The sequence below is a fragment of the Oryctolagus cuniculus genome, chromosome 4 (assembly GCF_051225735.1).
Source record: "Oryctolagus cuniculus isolate XC-2025 breed Fujian yellow rabbit chromosome 4, ASM5122573v1, whole genome shotgun sequence".
NCBI classification, from domain to species: Eukaryota; Metazoa; Chordata; class Mammalia; order Lagomorpha; family Leporidae; genus Oryctolagus; species Oryctolagus cuniculus.
Genome location: NC_142870.1, coordinates 68,543,713 through 68,558,148, shown reverse-complemented (window position 1 = coordinate 68,558,148; position 14,436 = coordinate 68,543,713). Strand labels below are relative to the sequence as shown.

The window sequence follows — 14,436 nt, the reverse complement described above, 5'->3', positions numbered from 1 at the left end:
AATACCTGCTCCTTAATTGTAATTTTGACTAGATTCCTTGTGTAAATCATTTGCCAGTTACAACTTAAGTTATGTGGCCTAAGTGGCTAATAAAGAATTTGCCCCTCTTTATCATCTCCAATTATAAACATATTAACAGTCTTAGAAATCCCTTCCAGTTCCCTATAGTATACAAAAGTTCTGCATAAACAAATACTGAATTCTTTGTTGAAAATTTGCACTAAAAATTGAAATACCAATTATAAACCTTATTTTTGAGGTGCTTGAGACATTTCATAAATCTGACAGCAGAAGGTTTGGCCAGGCTAGCACTGGAGCTGCCTTCCACATGGGTTCAACAAAGTGCTCACTACACAAAGCCAATTAGGAGCAAAACCCTGGCCTTGAGAGTCCGAGGGCTCAGTGCTCTGAGTCTCTCATCTGAAACCGGGCTGTGCCACTTCACAGTACGATATGTGCTTTCACAGCAAATTACTTACTTCAGCACTATCCTGAATAGAAGAGCTGTTGTTATAATGCTAAAATTTGAGAAGATAACAGCCATGGCCTAGAAAGAAAGAAAAGATAGAGTTACAATCCAAAGAAAGTACTGACCTCAAAAATCTCCCAACGTGGTGGTTCACCTAACAAAAAAAGCTTTTTAGTCAAAAACCAGAGAGGTTATTAGGGCAGCTATTTCACTTGAGGCTTAAATTTCATTTTTATTGCTTGTTAAATTTATGCAGACATGATCCAATTATTGTCCAGGCTTTGAAAATACATGTTTAAATTCAAGCAATACTTGTGTAAATAATCCTTATGTGCAGATCTAGAAATATTTTACAAATTCCAAAGGTTTAGGTAAAGAGATAACATTTACTATGCTTATGAAGCACACTTTTTAAAGCTCTCAAAGTGCTTTATAGCCTTTTAATACTGTTTCTGTGGGTGCATGGTAATGTTAGACCCATTTACACAGTAAAAAATTGAGACACAGAATTAAGCATCTTTACTATTCTAGGAGCTGAACCAATTTTCCTGGACAACCTGACATTAGTTAGTACCAAAATCACACTTGACAGTTCTTTGGATTGCTGAGGTTGCTCTGAATGCTAAGTCTTTATTTTGGTATGCAAAAACCTTTGAAATCCATGAGCATAAAGGCTCTTCAAAAAGCTCATGGAAAACACAAATTATGAAAAAACTATGCATAGGTTTCAAATGTTTTGTACCAAAATAAATTCACCACTTAATTCCATTTTTTAAAATTTGTTAAAGTACCATAGCATAACCACTGACCAGCAAACATGGCCAATATATAGCTAAATTAAAGAAATTAGGTTAAATACAAGACAAACTAACAATTCCAAGAATATAACACCTTTGATTTTCTAATGAATTTTTATTGGACAATTGTCAATGTACTTCTCTGTAGACAAATGCCAGTGAATCCCATTAGAAGAGTAAAAGGAGATGAGGAAAGAGGCTGTCACAGTGGGAAGCAGTGGCCCCGAATAGTAACATCAGGGCAGTACAAATGTACCCAACCAAGCAGCCTGGCCAGCATGACAAACTCTGAAAAGCCTCTCCATACAATAACATAGGATAAAACAGACATTGGTGCTCTCTGCCCCCAAACTTTCCATGTGACTCTATTTAATTTCTGAAACACACTGAGGCAAAGCATTTAACAGAGTAGCCACGTGATTTATTTTGTAATACCCATGGCTGTACACAATCAGGAAGGAAGAGCAAAGCAGTAAGTTGGAGGAAGAAGAAGGAAGTTGCGATTTGGCTGTGGTACTAGGGATGTAGGAAAGGGCTATGCAGAACTAATCTGTGAGATACAAATAAAATACAATCAACATTTCTTTAGTGAATGTGAATAATGGCTCAGTCCTGGCCTTTGTGGCCATCTTGGGAGTGAATCGCAGGTGGATGATTTCTCTGTCTCTCCCTGTCCCTTTGTAACTCTGATTTTCAAATAAGTGAATGAATCTTTTTTTAAAAAGAGAGAGAACTGATTAAGGTGAGTATGCTAAACAAGAGATTTTCAATGTGGACCAAACAACCTTACATAGGAAGAAGACACTTCCAAGACTTGAATAGCTAGAGAGAAGCCATACCTAGCTTCAAAGCTCCAAATGACAGGTGATGCTCTTGTTTAGGCTAATGCAGCTGGTGAGTTTAAGATAGTCAATGTTCACTTCCCATTTCAAATATTCAAGGGCCCTTAAGAACTATATCAAATCTACTCTGCCTGTACTTTATAAATGGAACAACAAAGCTTGGAACAACATGTCTCTTTACTGTAAAGTTTACTGAATATTTTAAGCCCACTATTAAGATCCACTATTCAGAAAAAAAGATTTCTTTCACTATATTACTGCTCATTGACAACACATTTCATCACTTGAAAGTTCTGATGGAGATGTACAAGGAAATCAATGCTGTTTTCAGGTTTATTAACACAACCTTCAAGGAATTATTCTGTAAAGCTATACTTGCCATAGATAATGATTCCTCTGGTGGATCTAAGCAAAGAGAACTGAAAACCTTCTGGAATGGACCCACCAATCTAGATACCACTAAGAACATTTGTGATTCATGGGAAGACGTCAAAATACTAACACCAGTAAGAGTTTAGAGGTAGTTGATTCAAGCCCCGAGATGACTTTGAGGGGTTCAGGACTTCAGAGGAAGAAATAACCACAGATGTAGAGGGAATAGCAAGAGATTAGAATTATAAGATCCTGAGGACATGACTAAACTGCTGCCATCTCATGATGAAACTTGAACAGATATGTAGTTGTTTCTTGTGGATGAGCAAAGAAAGTGGTTTCCTGAGATAGAATTTACTCCTGGTGAAGAAGCTGTGAACATTGTCAAAGTGATAAGAAAGGATTTACAATATCACATAAACTTGGTTGATACAGCAATACAGTTGAAATAATTAGCTCTAATTTGAAAAGAACTTTTACAACTAAAATGTTGTCTATTTAATATCACATGTTACAGAGAAATCTTTCATGAAAGGAAAAGTCAATGGATGCAGCAAATTTCATTGTTGTCTTATTTTAAGGAATTGCCAGTCACCCCAGTCTTAGCAATCACTACCCTGCTCAGTCAGTAGCTATCAACGTTGAAGCAAGACCCTTCAGTAGTCAAAACAGAACTTGCTGAAGGCCCAAATGATTACCAGCATTCTTTTTTAGTATTTACATATATGTAATTCTAAATATATAAAAGATTGATTATTTATGTATTTGGAAGGCAGAGCTACAGAGAGATATAAGAAAAGCAGAGATATTCTATCCACTCACTGGTTCACTTCCCAGATGGCCACAGAAGGGCTATGCTGGGATGAAACCAGGAGCCTGAAGCTTCTTCTGGGTCTCCCACTTGGGTGCAGGGGCCCAAGCACTTGGGTCACCTTCCACTGCTTTCCTAGGTGCATTAGCAGAGAGGTGAATTGGAAGTAGAGCAGCCAGGACTTAAACTGGCACCCATGTGAGATGCCGGCATCACAGGTGGCAGCATCACTGGCTATGTCACAACACTGGCCCTGGCAATAATCTATTTTTAAATTAAGGTGCATACCTTGTTTGTTCTTTAAGATATAATGCTATCACACATCTAATAGATCATAATATAGTGTAAACACATTTTTAAATGCACTGGGAAACTCAAAAGTTTGTCTGACTTGCTTTATTATGATATGCCCTTCATCAGGATAGTGTGGAACAGGATCTGTAATATTTCCAAGGTATACCCAGGCTTCATGTAGAGCACTGGTGCCAAAAATCCTAGCTATGCTTGATCTTACTTTTAAAGAAACTTAAAACTGATTTTAAATCATAAAATCTTCATTTCATAAAATTGAATAAAAATCGTCATTTTATAAAATTCAATAAAATACAGGAAATAAAAGTCTTCATTTTATAAAATTCTGGGAGAATACACATGTAACTCAAACTAAGAAGTAGATAAAAGCAGAAGACTAAATTCCAATTCTGATTACTAATGGCTTTCTAAAATGACACAGAAAATGCCAAGAAAGATAAAAAACATTACCAGCATTCTCAGGTGTAGATGGCATTTACAGTAGGAACGATACAATTCCTACTCTCAAAGAACTTATTGATTGAAATGATTGAAGTAACAGAAAATCATACAAACACCATGCAAAGAAACTACATTAAAACAAGTGCAAGAGAGGTAGAGAGTATATAATTCTCTGAGTTAATCGTCTGCATCTGCTTGGAGGTCCTGGATGGTGAGGGAGGTTGAGGGGCACAGGATGGCTCAGAAAATAAGTAGACTGATTAGGGCTACACAAAGAGGAGTGGCCTTAGATTTCCTGGGGGCAGAGAGCAACTGCCCTAAAGCACTCAGCATAACTTAAAACAGTTATCTCTAATAATGAGAGACCCTACTAGGCAGATTGGTAATTCAGTACTCATTATGTTTTAGGGAAAATTTCAGCAAAGCCAGAGGGGCCCATGAGAAACCAACAATATAAAGAAAAACAAGAAAAAAAAAGCTTAGTTCTGGGACTTATTTGTCTATATCTTTTTATCAGATTTTCTTCGTCATAGTTACTTACAGGCTGTAGATAGGACAGAACATAGAAGACAATCAAGTTATCCAGGAAATAAAGAAAGGCAGGAATGGACCACTTCATGAAACCGCAGAATTCCTTCCAGGAAGCACATCTCCAATTTCTACTTTGATGATCTTCTAAAGAAAAAAAAATAACAATAAATAAATGATCTTGATGAGGATGCCCACGCTTTTTGAGAAAGTGCCTTCTATTTGATTGCTGATACAAATCTGTAAAAGTGGCTTTATAAACTTGCTATGGTAAGTGACCACCAGGCCCCTGCACCCAAGTGGAGACCTGGAAGAAGCTTCAGGCTCCTGGTTTCGGCCTGGCACAGCCCTGGCCATTGTGGCCATGTGGGAAATCAAAGTAAACATAGGATTTTCTTAGTCTCTCTTTAACCCACTGCTATATATCATCACAGACAATTAGCAATATCCTTAGGAAAACAGATTATATTAATTTCTGTTAACTTGAGGTAGTGGAAGTGTCATTTAAGACAACTCTGGCTATGTTCATGTGGTTTCTCTTACTACCTGGAGAGCAAAATGCCAAGTGGGAGGTCAACAAGTTAAAATAAGAAAAAAAAAATCAAGACTATGTTCAGGGGTGGACATATAGCACAGTGATTAAGACTTATTGCTGAGAATTTCCCTCCAAAGGAGATAGGGAAAGGGAGACACTGAGTGGAAATTTATATATATATATATATATATATATATATATATACACACACACACACATACACACACAACTAAAGAAAATTACTAATGCTAGTGTGAATTATTACTCCATATCCAGATTTTAAAAAAGTTAGGCATAAACTCTAATGGAGAGATGCAAAATGAAGACAGAAAACAAAGGCAGAGGGGTCAGTTCTGCAGCATTCCAAATGAGCGCCAGTTCGAGTTCCAGCTACTCCACTTCTGATTGAGCTCCCTGCTAACATACCTGGAGAAGCAGAAGACAGCCCAAGTGCTTGGGCCCCTGCCACCCACATGTAACCCGGATAGAGTTTCAGGCTCTTGGCTTCAGCCTGGCCCACCTCTGGCTTTTGCGCCCCTTTTTGGTTTATTCGGGCAGATGGATGATTTGTCTCTCTTTCTGTAACTCTGCCTTCCAAATAAATAAATCGTTTAAAAAAAAAAAAAAAGGCCGAAAGGCCGGCGCTGCAGCTCAATAGGCTAATCCTCCGCCTAGCGGCACCGGCACACCGGGTTCTAGTCCCGGTCGGGGCGCCGGATTCTGTCCCGGTTGCGCCTCTTCCAGGCCAGCTCTCTGCTGTGGCCAGGGAGTACAGTGGAGGATGGCCCAAGTGCTTGGGCCCTGCACCCCATGGGAGACCAGGAAAAGCACCTGGCTCCTGCTTTTGGATCAGCGCAGTGCGCCGCGGCGGCCATTGGAGGGTGAACCAATGGCAAAGGAAGACCTTTCTCTCTGTCTCTCTCTCTCACACTGTCCACTCTGCCTGTAAAAAAAAAAAAAGGCAGTAAGTTTAAATCCCACAAGTAATGCATGAGTTTCATACGATAAAATGTATTCCACTAACTAGAAGCTGCACCCGTTGAAACCTTACAGTATGAAAAGACATCCTCCTTTTTTTCTGCTTTTTTAAGAAAGGCAGAGTGACAGAGATTTTTCATCCACTAATTTATTCCTCAAATGACAGCAACAGCCAGGGCTGGGCGAGGCTGAAGCCAGGAACCAGGAGCTCCATCCAGGTGTGCCATGTAGATGGCAGGAACTCGAGCACTTGAATTGTCCTCTGCTGCTTCCCAGGCATATCAGCAGGGAGCTGGGTCAGAAGCAGAGCAGCTGGAACTTGAACCAGCACTCTGATATGGCATGCTGTGTCCCAAACAGTGGCTGAACTCACTATGCCACAACTCCAGCCTACCCAGGTAAGCATTTTAATGCTCTGAATTCTGTTTACATCAGTTGTGAAGACAGATCAAAGAGACAAAGAGAGCTGTGGCTCAAGAATTAGGGAACTAAGGTGGTGAATTAATGCACAGTAAGAGTTTATACATTTCCACAAAAAGCCAAATATTGTACATTTGAAGAAGGGGCTAGTACCCCTATTTATTGGTTCTCTTGCAGAACACAGTCTCCTTGACTTCAGTGTACTATATTGCATTCCCCACGTGAAAAGTTTGGAATTGCTTTGTAACATGATACCTATTAAGTCAGCACAATGATTCAGAAAATCCTGATTTTGAATAAAAACTTCCTTGCTGTGTGAAACCATCATAGGAAATTCCCCTTAGGAATTAGCCCTTGTAAGTATTTTTTTTGGTGTCAGGATATTTCCTTTATATTTCTAACTGTGCCAGTTGTACCCTCTATTCAGCTCTGCACAACACTTTTCTGAGGCCGTTACTCCACCCATACGTTTGTATCTTAGCTTCATCTCTTGTAGAATCAAGGGACTAATGATATGAAATGCTCCTTCCAGTCTGAACGTATTTTGATTCTGTGATTTTTAGCAAGTATATAATACCATTTCAAGAACTCACCTTTCTTTATGAGACAGATTGAGACAAATATACAGAAAACTAACTTCACCAGTTCTGAACACACATTCACAGTAGTTGGAAGATAATCATACTTGTTCTCTGAAATAGAAAAAAATTATAACATGGTTATGTTAAATTTCTTCCAACTGGCATTGCACTTTTGGATTTCTGAATAATCAACTCATCTAATATATCAGCTATCCCTACCCTACTCAGCTTTTTATTATCCTTGAACTTGAGAAACATGTTCTCATGTTTTTATTCAAGTTGCAAATATGCTGAGGATGTGAGACAAAAAGGCAAAGAAAGCTCTCTGGCATGGCATTAGACACTGCCTTCTACACTGACCATCAATCAACGCTCAGCATCTAACAATTATAAATTTTCCTGCTGAATTATTACCCAGCTCATGGTTCTTGTTGTGATCTGCATGGTCTTTCTAAAACAAGGTATGCTCACTCTGCCTGTCACATTCTAACTTGGAGTTTTCTAATCTGTTTCGTGTCATAACATACCCAAAAAACACTAATATTTGGCATGCTGGGATAAATGGCAAACTGAAGTAAAAGAAGGAAGTTATCTGACCTCTAGTGTTGAGAAGAAATCCTCTGACATTTCCAAACACATTGATGACTTGGGAAGCTATGTACTAACTTACCGTCAACAAAACTAAGTAGTGAGGTTTGGTTAATATGCCTTGTTCTTAACTATTACCTCTACTTACAAACAGCTTACTTTATAATTTTGCTAAGGTCAAACATAAATGGTATCAGGTGCTTTTGAGAAATGCATTTTTCTCCTATCTGAAAACATTTCCTTATTTCTTTTGCTCATATTTGCTCAGATCAAACTTGCCAAGTATAGGGAAAAGCCAGCTTGGTGTTCTGTCCAGAACACTCTTTCTTCCTTTTTGTGTTGTTTCCCTTGATCTTCTCAGTCTAAACAGCAAATTCTTTTTTCTTCACTGTTCCTGTAGCACAACCTATAAAGTTTGTAATGGTCACTATTACACTGTATAAGAATTAGTTTTGATGTTATATGTTAACCTTAGAATGTGAGTTCCTTAGGTGCAAGGCCCCATGTTAGTAACCTATACATATTTGGTTCTTAGTTTCCTGTACTTAATATATGTTTACCTCAATATAAATATATGCCCCTTGAACTTCCCCATCAGTTGAAAGGCTAATTAAGACATCTTCCTTTTCTGAACTCAAAACTAGACTTACATCACACTGTTACCCTCAATGATACTTGTCACAGTTTTCATTGGAACAATCAGAAGCCAACACGTGCATAAAAGGATGGGAGGCTTTGATGACAATTTTCAAACCCTTGTCATTACTACTGAACTCCTTTTGATTTCTCATTCTTTATTTCTTGTATTCCTCCTATAGGTGATCCCAAACTATGGGACAGAAAGATGTGTGACCACAATCCACTCATTGCCTATCCACACTCACACATCTTATCTTCACTGCATTCATTTCTCCTGGCTTCAATATCAGAAAAATGGGCTACGGCCTTTCCATTCTGCCCTTTAAAACATTCCCTTCTCCTCAGGGATTAGCTCTCAGAAGTGTTTTCTTTGGCTTCGGTATATTTCCTTTGTATTTCTTTCTAACTGGCTTCCTGTTGTTAGCCTACAAACATCTTCAAAACTCGCTTAATCTAAAAAAAAATAAAAAGATAATTATCTCCTGTGGCTACCATACTTTCTCCTTCTCAACCTAGAACAGCATCAACATTCATTATCTTCACTTTATTCATCTTCCATTTAGATCTTCTCCCCTAGTAATCCAGTTTCTGATTCTACCTCTGTACTCAAACCAGCCAGTCTGAGATTACCAAACATCTTCTAATAAGAAATCTCAAGACATGCTTCAATCCTTATTTTATCATGACATTGCATTTCTGTTTCCAAACTCTTTCCTTTCCTAAGAGTCACATGCATTTAATTCTCTCATCTCTCCCATGTATGATCCAGAAAATACAGCAAATGAAGACATTGGTCCTGGCCTCATGGAAGGTACATAGCTAGAATGCTAATCTCTCTGAACTCTCATTGCCCAGCTTCCCCCTAATATTCCTCATCTCAGCCAAGAACATCACTGATTCACTCAGCACTCAAATCAGCAAACTTTAAGCTATCCGGTTATTTTATCTCCTTTAGTCCTCACACTCAGTACATTCTGCAAGTCCCAGCTTTTCTATGTTCTGAATATTTCTTCAGTCTATCTTCACTATTCGTACACCCAAAGCTTAAGTTAAGTCTTACCTGTTTGTAGTTAAATTTCCAATAACGCACCAAACTGGCTACCCTGTTTCTAGTCTTCTTTCTTACCACCCAGCTACCATAATAGTATCTCATTTTATCCTCTTATTTACAATTTCCCAAGTATTTCTTACTTTCCATATTGTAGAGACTAGCAAATAAAGTCTCAGTTCCTTATTACAGCAAATGAAGTCCCTAACAGTTGACCACTACTTCCCTCTCCAGTGAAGCACCCATTCCTCTGTCTTCCAAGTCCTTCCACTTTCGTGATTCTGAACTGCATGTTCTCAGAATATATGCCACCTGTTCACGCTGGTGTTCCTTGCTACAGGCTGCTGCCTAATACCTCTAGAGACCTTATCTTCTTGTGGATCAACAATGATCACCCAATCAGGAAAGTGTTTCCTGAGCCTCCTGCATTCCCCATCATCACCTCTCAGACAGACTGTATTACTTATTCCTCTAAACTATCTCTGCTTTTTGGGAGATATTTCAATTATTGTATTTATCAAAATGTATTTGACCTTGTCTAAACAAGATAAGAATCGGAGAACTCAGAGGGCTTCCATAGCCTTGGAAACTCATGACCGGAGCATAGGGAGACTACTGATGCCATAGACAGGAGTGTCAATTGGTAAAGTCAACAACAGGAGTCACTGTGCACTTACTCCTCATGTAGGATCTCTGTCCTTAATGTGCTGTGTATTGAGATTTAATGCTATAACGAGTACTCAAACAATATATTTCACTTTGTGTTTTTATGGGGGTGCAAACTGTTGAAATCTTTACTTAATGCATGCTAAACTGATCCTCTGTAAAAAAAAAAAAAAATTATCAACTCCCAACTTGACTCTCACTGGGATTAAACATGACAATAGGTCTGATCTGATTTCATCATCATTTAAAAAAAATCATCTATTATTTTTCACTTTATGTTTCTGTGTGAGAGCAAACTGTTGAAATCCTTACTTAATGTATACTAAGCTGATCTTCTGTATATTAAGATAATCGAAAATGAATCTTGATATGAATGGAAGGGGAGAGGGAGTGGGAAAGGGGAGGGTAGTGGGTGGGAGGGACGGTATGTGGGGGAAGCCATTGTAATCCATAAATCGTACTTTGGAAATTTATATTCATTAAATAAAAGTTAAAAAAATGTATTTTTATGATGTTTACATGTATGGCTTTCCTAATAAATTATGTTCTTGAGGACAAGGTCTATGTCTTAATGCACTTTGAACTTTGTTATAATACTTAGCCTAGTGCACCACAGATATGTGTTAACTGAAGTTGAGACTCATATACACATTATGTGACTAAGAGGAGCATTAAGGGTTGCAATGTCAAGATTTTATGTGTTGCCAATACCTAGTGAGACATATTCAGTTATAACTCTGTGGGAGTTTAATCCCACAAAACCCAACTAAACTAACCAAATTAAAGTGTTAATTGAATTAATTAAAGTTTTAGTATTAAATTACATTAAAATAACAGAAAATTTCTTCAGTGCATACTTGTAAGGAGCAGAAATTAAACGGCTTCACCATAATATTAACGAAAAATAAACAAGAGCTAAACTGACTGCAGGAGATCTGCATGGACTTGATAAGAACCACCCATGGCCTGCACACACCCTCTCGGTACCTTATCGGTTGTCTACTGATCATCAAAAGTGTATATAAACTGTAGACTAAAGAGGCCCAGTGAGACACTCCGAACAGACTCTCCTGAGAGCGGCAGGGCGAGAGCTCCAGGTGGACCCCTGGCACTCAGACTTTCTGCAAGAGAGTCCTCCCAGCCAGCGACCTCGAAGCCCTTCTACTCATCCTTTGAGGCCTGCGTTCTTCGGCTTAGAGGCACCACCTGTGTGGATGCTGTGAGAATCCGCCCTCTGTGGCTAAGACGCGGCGTGAAGAGCACCGGAGTTACTCTGGAAACCTTGGGTGGTCGGTTTGCCCAGCGTGTTGTGTGAATTAAAATGTGTGACTTCCCCATTGCATAATAAAATCCTTACTGGAACCAACACAGCCTCGGCTCACGACAATACTAAACAAGCCTTATAACCTATACTGTCCCATTGATACAATAATTATGATAGTAAATCACAAATGCCAAGTTACCACATATTTCCTTCTGCCTGTTTCAAAACAAGCTGTAATTATGTATTTTGCTATAGGCCCAGAACTACCTGGTGACCAGAGCAAGTCAGAGGTTATGATTTCTTTTGCACTCAGGCTTTTGATTCTGTACTTGAATGACCCAAATTCAGGCAACAACCAACTTTAATTTTTTCTGCTGAGGATGAAACCTTAAAGAATCAAACTGAAGCATGCTTTAATCATTCACATGAATGGGAACACCAACATGTTGTTCCCATTTTATGCGCAACGAAACCAAAGACAGGTGAGACAACACATGCTTAGATGCAAGTGCCCCACACATACTCCAAGGCAACTTACCTTCATTGCTGGAGTATTTTACCAGTAAGACGCGTCCTGAGCTCAAAGCAATGAATATGGCACCGAGAATTAACGTATACATGGTTGAGAAGCCGCATAACCTCGGGTGGCTGCAGCACTTTCTTTCCATCCCACCGTTTTCTAATTGCCTTCAAGAAGAAGAATGCTTTCATGCGATCTTGTTGATACACCTGAAGATTAAGCATAATGCAAATACCACTGAAGGCGAAGAACAGAAAAGGAATTTCTGTAGACGTCTGGCTACGGCTATGTACTAGAACCAAGAAACCTGAAGTACAGGAGAAACTAGGAGGAACAGACAATGAAAAAGGCACCATCTGTTAGAGAAAGTAGGGCCAGATTAGAAATGTTGACAACAGTAGCAAGGGAGCAACAAACCTCTGGGCCTGCAGAAAAGCAATTCTTTAGCTTTAATTCTTATTGGCAACTTTGTTATGTAAGAAAATTTCGGGAACTGTGTTTTCCTTCTCCTAGCTGCTCCTCCCGGGGTGGAGAAAAGAGCTTGTCGACAAAGATTTCGTTATAATGACCAATCAGTGCGGGCCATAGATCTTAGGCTTCATGAATCTAAGGTGCATCTTGAATAGGCTGAGGACATTAAACCCCAGGCCCCGTAAGTACTTGCCCAAAGCCTCCCAGCATAGCCACAGGGAGGGCGCACAGAGCCCGGGGCGGGGACCGCAGAGCAAATACCGATCTGACCGCCCAGCGGGCGCAAGCGTATAGGACAGCAAAGAGTCACCGCCTTACACCAGGCGGCCAGGTTTCCCTCCACCGCCAGGGAAACCCTTCTCGTCACACATGCGCAGCAGGGGTCTCCTCCGGCGCACCCTCTCTCACACGCACGCGCAGTTCTTTGCCCGCTGGACGCGGTTACCTCCGACCCCGAGCAGAGCGTCTATTGGAGGCACGAGCATCCTACATCTGACACAGTAACTGTCTAGTTCCCGGAGTAGCGGCAGTAGCTTTGTTGTTCACAGCCGGGAAAGCCATGGGAAGGAAACAGAGGCCATGACAACCTCTGCACCCAGCTTTATATTCCGGAACGAAAAGCACGGCTACACCCCAGCTGGGAAAGAGCGAACCCGAACCCCCTTGCGCAGGCGCGTTCAGTGTTGCGCTTCCGGAGGGCGGGGAGAAGCCGCCCGACCCCGTCCCCGGCACGGCCTTTCTCTCGTCACGTGGCAGGAGTACGGTGTCACGTGAGGCCCAGGTGGCGGCGGAGCTACGGCAAGAGAGAGAGAGGCGGAAGGGGAAGTCGGAAGGGGCGCTCGTGAAAGCTAAAGGGGACAAGACAGCTGTCCAAGGGGTGAAGGGTGCGCGTGCGCCCGCTACTCCCCCCGGGACCGCCCTTGGCTCCACCGGCTCTCCTGCGGCCGAGTGGCGGCTGGGCCCGGGCCGCCGTGCACTGCCCGGAGCGAGGAGCGCGCGCCCTGCCCTCGCGCGCGGCCCCCGCCCCTCCCCCTCGTCCCGTGCGGCCCGTCGCGGCCCGTCCAGTCCCTCGGACGCCCCGGGCCGGGTCCCTGTGCGAGTCGGCGGCAGTGGGGACGCCCGACTGCCCAGCTGCTGCCGGGCCTGCCCTCTCCACGCCGTCGCGGGGCCGGCCGCTGCTCCGGCCCCAGGATGCAGAATGTGATTAACACGGTGAAGGGAAAGGCCCTGGAAGTAGCTGAGTACCTGACGCCGGTCCTCAAGGTAAGCCGGGCCCGGCTTGCCTGGGGTTTCGGGCACAAGTTCAACGCTGCGGAGACCTGGCGGGGCAGGTGTGGGAGACTGGGCGGGTGCAGCCCCCACCGTGGGTCTCGCCGGGCTGTCGGGCTCCCCCGCGCTAGGCGAGGGGCGACGCTGTGGCGCGTGCTGCCGCGTCCCCCCGTCGTGGGCTTGGAACGAGGTCGGCCCCTGAGTGAGTGTGAGAACGGTGACTCCTAACATCGGGAGTTTGGGAAACTTTTTAAACATTAAAATAGGTAATCAGCTTTTGATGCTGCAGGGACACTGTCACTTTTTTCTTGCAAGTGTCGTGAAAAGTCTGTTAGTGATAGGGCTGACCTGGGTGAGTTGTGACCTGGGTTGCGGCTCCTGTAGGTATCAGAGGAAGAAGGTGAAGTCCGCATCGTTATCTCTGTAACATGGAACCCCAGGGAAGGAGCAAAGCCTGTCTTTGCAAAGGCTTTAAAATAGCTGTCACTGGTTCTTCATCTTGCAGTTCACGGAGAACAAGGAGCAGCCGGACCCGCCTGGATGTACAGTCTTACTGTATGAGTGTATTGACAGCCCAGCGTTTTTCAGTTAAAAATTGTGACATATTAGCTATTACATCAGTGACTGTTTTCAAAAGATTAATTTCTATAACTGCATTCAAGCTTTTCTTTCTGAGTTGTGTTGTAGCTTTATTCTGGCCTTAAGAGTGAGCCGTGATACTAAATAAATGGCAAGTTCTTACCTAGTTTTTTTTGTTTTGTTTTTCTTACAGCTTTTTTTAGTGAGGATGAGATATTCTGATACGTGAAGAGTAATGGACAATTTTGCTTTGCTCCCTTTCTGTTACAAAGAGGAATATTAGATCTGTACGTTTTAAAAAGCTAT

General features: G+C 41.6%; 2 protein-coding genes across 6 annotated transcripts in view; one reads left to right on the top strand and one right to left on the bottom strand.

The window, feature by feature from the left end:
- The window catches only part of SLC35A5 (solute carrier family 35 member A5), a 30,320-nt gene extending 17,268 nt beyond the window's left edge, over positions 1-13,052 (bottom strand). For 2 of the 5 annotated variants that reach the window (XM_089331646.1, XM_089331647.1), the window contains exons 1-5: positions 12,728-13,052; positions 11,830-12,020; positions 7,099-7,197; positions 4,586-4,719; positions 480-547 (exon numbers count right to left, since the gene is read on the bottom strand). In XM_089331646.1, coding sequence (XP_089187772.1) covers positions 480-547; positions 4,586-4,719; positions 7,099-7,197; positions 11,830-11,959 — 431 coding nt within the window. In that variant the 5' untranslated portion in view covers positions 11,960-12,020; positions 12,728-13,052. Of the gene's footprint in view, positions 1-479; positions 548-4,585; positions 4,720-7,098; positions 7,198-11,829; positions 12,021-12,228 lie in introns of all 5 variants that reach the window. The other 3 variants (XM_008266946.5, XM_070072108.2, XM_051819050.3) reach the window with 3 other exon arrangements.
- A 36-nt stretch (positions 13,053-13,088) lies between these two features.
- ATG3 (autophagy related 3) overlaps positions 13,089-14,436 on the top strand; it is a 39,977-nt gene continuing 38,629 nt past the window's right edge. The window contains exon 1 of the mRNA XM_002716705.6: positions 13,089-13,545. Coding sequence (XP_002716751.1) covers positions 13,474-13,545 — 72 coding nt within the window. The 5' untranslated portion in view covers positions 13,089-13,473. The remainder of the gene's footprint in view (positions 13,546-14,436) is intronic.